Genomic DNA, 6,769 nt, shown 5'->3' with positions numbered 1-6,769 from the left:
TGTGCGACTTTTGAAATGAAATTTGATCTGCCCACACACCACTACTAACCAATCAAAGCACCATTGATTCGTAAATTATGGAAATTATTTGCACTCGGGACAATCTCAACGAAAATGTAGCACTCGGCTTTGCCTCGTGCTACATTTTCCTCTCGACCGCCCCTCGTGCAATAATTTCCGTAACCATAGATTTTATACACGGAACAGGATTGGAAACAATGATCACGTGAGAGCATTATGTATTGAAACCAACCTAGTTTACCGGGAACTGGTTAATTCATGGTTATTAACAATGAAATTTGAATTCCGTAATGGCTCGCGTAATGGCGATGAATTGAGAATGTTAAAAATACTTTGTGGGACTCTTTAGCCTATACCCGGCGGTTTTATGACAAGGTATCTAGTTCTATGGCTACTTCTTAACATCCTACAGTGGATTAAGACGTTTGTTATAGTGCGCATCTGTTAGTTTGAGAGTAATGGAATTCTGGCTTAAGCCTCTTTGCTTTGGCACGCCATAACTTCTTGAAACATGCATACACACACTAATAGATGCCTTATTCCACTAAAGACCCTTGAGAGGAAGCTATAAAGGCTCACACTAGCCTGCTTTGTCCTCCAATCTAGTTGCTAGAGTCCCACAAAGTATCTCCATTCATCTCCATTACGGTCACCAGTTCCCGGCAAACTTGGTTGGTTTCAATGCATGATGCGCTCACGTGATCCTGTTTCTAATCCTGTTCCGTGTATAATATCTATGCCGTAACCTACTCTCAACTGTGCTTTAATTAATGCATATTCATTGAATATCACACTATAAACCATATATGGCTTCTATAGAATAATATATGGTATTTATACAGTTTTAATGTTGATACCTTCAATTGGAAGGAACTCTCTCCTACTACATCTCATCATGGTCCTATGATGAAGTCCTTCTGTGACATGATAGCAACAAAAGTGAAGAATGAGGACTATCTTATAGTAATTGGAGGATCTGGACCATCTTCTAATAATACACCCAAACAACCTGGTGCCCAGTACAGTAGTGAAGGTTATAGTTGGCAACGATGCAATGAGATTCATTTCTATAAACTCTCAACAGGTCAGAGCACATACAGTTTATATTAATATAATGAAGTATTGTTATTTGGTGATTCTCCACTCAGACTGGTTGCATTGAGAATTGCTTGTTGTTTGTTCATGGTTGTCACTCCTAATTATTTGATAATATGATCAAAGAAATATCAACTAGTTTGCTCCACCCAATGCATTCCATTCACACTAATTATTATTATTGATATTTTTAGGACAATGGATATCACCTACTGTCACTGGAGACAGACCACCTCCTATTAATATCTTCACTTTAACATCAATTAATAATTCCAGTGCTATATTATTTGGAGGTGACACTGCTAATGGAGAGAGTAACAATGTATATATTCTTAATTTTACTGATACATCAGTGGTGAGTGTAATAATTACATTAATTATTAATTAATAATGTATTGTATGTGTGTATTATTATTCATAACATTGAGAGTGTGGATGTGGTTTATGATAATTAACTTTTTATTTTATTTTATTATTTTAGAATTGTTCAAAGTTATCTAATCCTGGAGGATCAGTACAATGGCCTAAGGGAAGATGTGCTCATTCCAGTGTATTGATTAACATTAGCTCAGGACCACACCTACTAGTGGTGGGTGGTAGTGCTTATGATATTTGGATATTTAATATTAAAAATAAATCATGGAAGGAACTGGTAAGTATAAATATTATCGTGGGTGGAGTTTACAACTTTATATTAACTATTATGGAATTATTATAAATGTACTGTATATGTACAGTATGTGACAATGAATGTTACAAATATAATCCTCCTTTATACATAGGTTAATCTACCAGACAACGTTACTGGTAGATGGTACCATTCTCTCTCAGTTTGGAGTGTGACTCCAACCACTAACTGGATAATTGTGTTTGGAGGAGGCACATCATACAAAGATACAGCAGTTATTGAACTCAGTGAGTACATGTAAATACAAATGTATTGAATATACACAATTTGTACACTTTAAAAATACATCAGTGCTTTACATATTAAATATTAAATGATATCATATTAAAGATGTACATGTATACATGTACTTGTCAAGTTGTCATTGATTGTTGATATATACTACTATTTCTGTATTTTTTGTTTCATAACATGTTTAATTGCCAATATTACTTTATTTTCTTTAGTCCTTGAAGGAACTAAAGTCTTGGGCCTTTTCGTAAAGAAATATATAAATGATTGGTCTGCTAGTATAATACCTCTGGACCAGTATCAAGAGAAACTACAAGAATGGAGAAGAGAATGGGAATCTCAACCTGTTCAACCTGAGGATAGAAGAGAAATAGACCGTCTGACACGTGTACTACAAGAAAGGAAAAGGGAACTAGAGGAGGAGAGAAGAGAAAAGGAACAAGTTAGAAACAGACTACAGCAACAACTTCAAGGAAGAGAACAACAACTTCAACAAGCACAGCAACAAGAACAAGAAAGAGAGAGGGAAATTCAACAGGCCAGAGAACGAGAGCAGAATTTACAACGACATCTTCAAGAAAGAGAGAGAGAATTTCAAGAACGAGAGCGACAGCTTCAAAGGCAAGTAGAAGGTGGCCAGCAAAGAGAACAGGATCTTCAACGACAGCTTCAACAAGCTCAGCAGCAACTAAGAGAGAGAGAGAGACAAGAGAGAGAGTCTTCCTGGGTAGTTAGCAGAAATGATATTAGAATGACAGAAAGGATTCTAGAGAGAGGAGGATGGGGAGAGGTGAGAGTAGCTAGTTTCCATGGACTGGAAGTTGCTGCAAAGGTACTTCACGAGACCATCATATCAGAATATAACGTGTCACTGTTCTCTCGCGAAATGAATATTGCTTCTAAAATACGTCATCCTAACCTCCTTCAGTTCATAGGAGCGACTACAGAGGGTAATCCAATGATCCTGACAGAGCTAATGCCAACGAGCCTAAGAAAGGAATTAGAGAGTGGAGGAGTGGCCTATCCTGCCATACTGAGCATCAGTTTAGATGTAGCCTGTGCTCTCAATTACCTTCACCTCTTCAAGCCTCATCCTATACTACATAGAGATGTGAGCAGTGCTAATGTACTCCTTCAACCAATGGGAGGTGGACTTGGAGGATGGAGGGCTAAAGTATCAGATTATGGATCAGCTAATCTTCAGCATCTTATAATTAGGTCAGTCAATCCTGGTGGCCCACTTTATGCAGCACCTGAAGCAGGCAATCCAAGGAAACACTCTCCTTCAATGGATGTGTTCAGTTATGGTGTCCTCCTTCTAGAGATGATAACACGACGTATTCCTCAACCAAAAGAGAGAGTAGGTCTTATTGATGGTATTAGAAGAGCCTCGTTTAGGTCTCTTGTTGAACGCTGCCTGATAGTTGAGTATAGACACCGTCCAACAATGAATGATATTATAACTGAACTAAATGACACTGTTTATTAATTACTGAGATATTATTATTATTATTATTATTATTATTATTATTATTGTTGTTGTTCTTGTTGCTGCAAATTTTTTTGATAGGCTATTTTTTAATTCTTTAAAATTAATTTTAAAGCAAAAATTTTAAGTATGACGTCATAAAAGGGTGTTACCTCCAAACAAAATGGCAGCCAAAGCACCAGGTCAGTATTTTGTTTATACTTGATTATGACTCGTGTGTTGTTACTATTAGTGTATCATTCAGTTACTGTTACCTCTTGTTATCTATAGACTATCAACCAGTGGAGAAGAAAGAACACTCTACTGTACGGGTAGGAGACTACCTGTACATGTGGGGTGGGTACCAGCCTGATCTCCCTACAGTACATAATAATGAAAAGAAGAAATCAATGTGTTCTGTGATGGAGGTGTGTCACCTAAGGACTGGTAGGTGGGAGCAGAAACCCACCACTGGTAACCCTCCACTGGGTGTTATGGGCTATGCAGCTGCTGCCATTGGAAGGGAAATATTTTATTTCGGAGGATGGTGTTATCAGGGTGACTGTTATCATAATAGTTTATATAGGTAAACGTAATAGTTTATGATGGATTATAATATTTTATACAGTTTTAATGTTGATACCTTCAATTGGAAGGAACTCTCTCCTACTACATCTCATCATGGTCCTATGATGAAGTCCCTCTGTGACATGATAGCAATAAAAGTGAACGGTGAGGACTATCTTGTAGTAATTGGAGGAAAGGGACCATCTTCTAATAATACCCCACCACAACCTGGTGCCCAGTACAGTGGTAGAGTTCAGCAACGATGCAATGAGATTCATTTCTATAAACTCTCAACAGGTCAGAGCACATACAGTTTATATTAATATAATGAAGTATTGTTATTTGGTGGCTCTCCACTCAGACTGGTTGCATTGAGAATTGCTTGCTTGTTTGTTCATGGTTGTCACTCCTAATTATTTTGATAATATGATCAAAGAAATATCAACTAGTTTGCTCCACCCAATGCATTCCATTCATACTAATTGGGGCGAGCATGAGCGAAGCCCCTCCAAATCCAGTCTCAATCGAGAGCTTGCGATACTTATTCCGTATGCCGTCTAATTATAAAAATGGCTGAAAATGCCTCCCCTTATAAAGTGTAAAAAGAAATATTGAAATGGGACAGTAGGAGGGTGGGGTCACGATGAACAAGATAGATTCAGAATTTCATTTCAGATGGCAGTGTTTAAAAGGGACATTATTTCAACATTTTCAAGTTTTCTAACAGCTTGATAAGAGACAGGAGCTACATGTATCTTAAGCATTTCTAAAGGCTAGTCCATCAGCTCTGTAAAGTCTGGAAACTTAAGTAAACGCAATAATATTAATTTTGGTGAGCTACAGTGCTTGCGCAAGTTTTTGTTGACCATTGATAGCTTGTACTTTGATCTAAGACTCTCCTGGATTAGTCCTCTCATTGATCGATATAAGAATGTGAGAAGAGCTTGACTAGTTAGAAGTTTAGTTTTGGTTCTTAGTAACAGCACTATTTCTTGTCTCTTTTATTGGTTGATGATTGGTTATTTAATTTTATTAGTAGGTGATATTTGCTCTGTTCAGACCCCGACCGTGAGGTCGGGGTCTGAATGTGCATGGAAGTAATGATCTCACAGATTAGAGAGATGAATGTTCTTTCTCTCTCATTAGACCAAGAGCTAGATTAGATTCATTTTCATTTTATTTCAATAAAGTCAAGCTAAGCCGCATCAATGGCTCATGCTTGCCCCCTCAATGTTTACATTCACCTATAGTTATTATTATTGATCTTTTTAGGACAATGGATATCACCGACTGTCACTGGACACAGACTACCTCCTATTGATGGCTTCACTTTAACATCAATTAATAATTCCAGTGCTATATTATTTGGAGGTATCACTGATAATGGAGTCAGTAACAATGTATATATTCTTAATTTTCCTGATACATCAGTGGTGAGTGTATTATTAGTATAATTATTTTAATTATTAATAATGTTATTGTACATGTACATGTATATGTGTGTCAGTATTTATAACACTGAGTGTGTGGGTGTGGTTTATGATAATTAAATTTAATTTTATTATTTTAGAATTGTTCAAAGTTATCTAATCCTGGAGGATCAGTGCAATGGCCTAAGGGAAGAAATGCTCATTCCAGTGTATTGATTAACACTAGCTCAGGACCACACCTACTAGTGGTGGGTGGGTATGGTGCTTATGATCTTTGGATATTTGATATTAACAATAAATCATGGAAGAAACTGGTAAGTATGTTATTATTATTGTGGGTGTAGTTTAGACATTTTGGGTGGAGTTTCCAACTTTATATTAACTATTGGGATGTACAGTATGTAACAATAAATGATACAAATATAATTTATATAATCCTCCTTTATGCATAGGATAATTTACCAGACAATTTCACTAGGAGATGGTTTCATTCTCTCTCAGTTGGGAGTGTGACTCCAACCACTAACTGGATAATTGTGTTTGGAGGAAGTTCATCATACAGTGATACAGCAGTTATTGAATTCAGTGAGTACATGTAAATACAAATGTATTGAATATACACAATTTGTACATATTGAATATAATAATTATAAATCATCAGTATAGCCTTTTGTTTTATTAACTAACATGTACTTGTCATTAATTTAACTATTGTGTTACTGTATAGGATATACTAGTAATAATGATTGGTCTACTAGTATAATACTTCTGGACCAGTATCAAGAGAAACTACAAGAAAGGAGAAGAGAATGGGAAGCATCTCAACCTGTTCAACCTGAGGATAGAAGAGAAATAGACCGTCTGATACGTGTACTACAAGAAAGGGAAAGGGAACTAGAGGAGGAGAGAAGAGAAAAGGAACAAGTTAGAAACAGACTACAGCAACAACTTCAAGGAAGAGAACAACAACTTCAACAAGCACAGCAACAAGGACAAGAAAGAGAGAGGGAAATTCAACAGGCCAGAGAACAAGTCCAGGATCTTCAACGACAGCTTCAAGAAAGGGAGAGGCAACTTCATCAAGCAGAGCAGCAACTTCAATCAAGAGAGAGAGAAGCTCAAGAAAGAGAGCAACAGCTTCAAAGGCAAGTAGAAGGTGGCCAGCAAAGAGAACAGGATCTTCAACGACAGCTTCAACAAGCTCAGCAGCAACTAAGAGAGAGAGATAGACAAGAGAGAGAGTCTTCCTGGGTAGTTAGCAGAAATGAT

The 6,769-nt window shown here is 36.9% G+C and overlaps 2 protein-coding genes and 1 long non-coding RNA gene across 3 annotated transcripts in view; all 3 read left to right on the top strand.

The window, feature by feature from the left end:
• The window catches only part of LOC109581712 (kelch domain-containing protein 3-like), a 4,532-nt gene extending 2,629 nt beyond the window's left edge, over positions 1-1,903 (top strand). Inside the window, exons 3-6 of the mRNA XM_019996061.1 lie at positions 864-1,105; positions 1,311-1,471; positions 1,598-1,652; positions 1,899-1,903. Coding sequence (XP_019851620.1) covers positions 864-1,105; positions 1,311-1,471; positions 1,598-1,652; positions 1,899-1,903 — 463 coding nt within the window. The remainder of the gene's footprint in view (positions 1-863; positions 1,106-1,310; positions 1,472-1,597; positions 1,653-1,898) is intronic.
• A 484-nt stretch (positions 1,904-2,387) lies between these two features.
• LOC105312636 (probable serine/threonine-protein kinase drkD) lies at positions 2,388-3,552 on the top strand (the record flags this gene model as incomplete). Its single annotated transcript, XM_011405439.2, has 1 exon — positions 2,388-3,552. A coding segment is annotated over one exon (1,137 nt), but the record flags the coding sequence as incomplete, so codon positions are not given.
• A 1,941-nt stretch (positions 3,553-5,493) lies between these two features.
• Positions 5,494-6,055, top strand: LOC109581718 (uncharacterized). The gene is made up of 3 exons (XR_002184741.1): positions 5,494-5,503; positions 5,641-5,814; positions 5,953-6,055. It is a non-coding gene; the product is annotated as an uncharacterized LOC109581718 (long non-coding RNA).
• The last annotated feature ends 714 nt before the right edge of the window (positions 6,056-6,769 follow it).

The sequence above is a fragment of the Amphimedon queenslandica genome, unplaced genomic scaffold, assembly GCF_000090795.2.
Source record: "Amphimedon queenslandica unplaced genomic scaffold, v1.1 AMPQUscaffold_13423, whole genome shotgun sequence".
Taxonomy (NCBI): domain Eukaryota; kingdom Metazoa; phylum Porifera; class Demospongiae; order Haplosclerida; family Niphatidae; genus Amphimedon; species Amphimedon queenslandica.
This window is presented reverse-complemented; position numbering and strand designations above follow the sequence as displayed.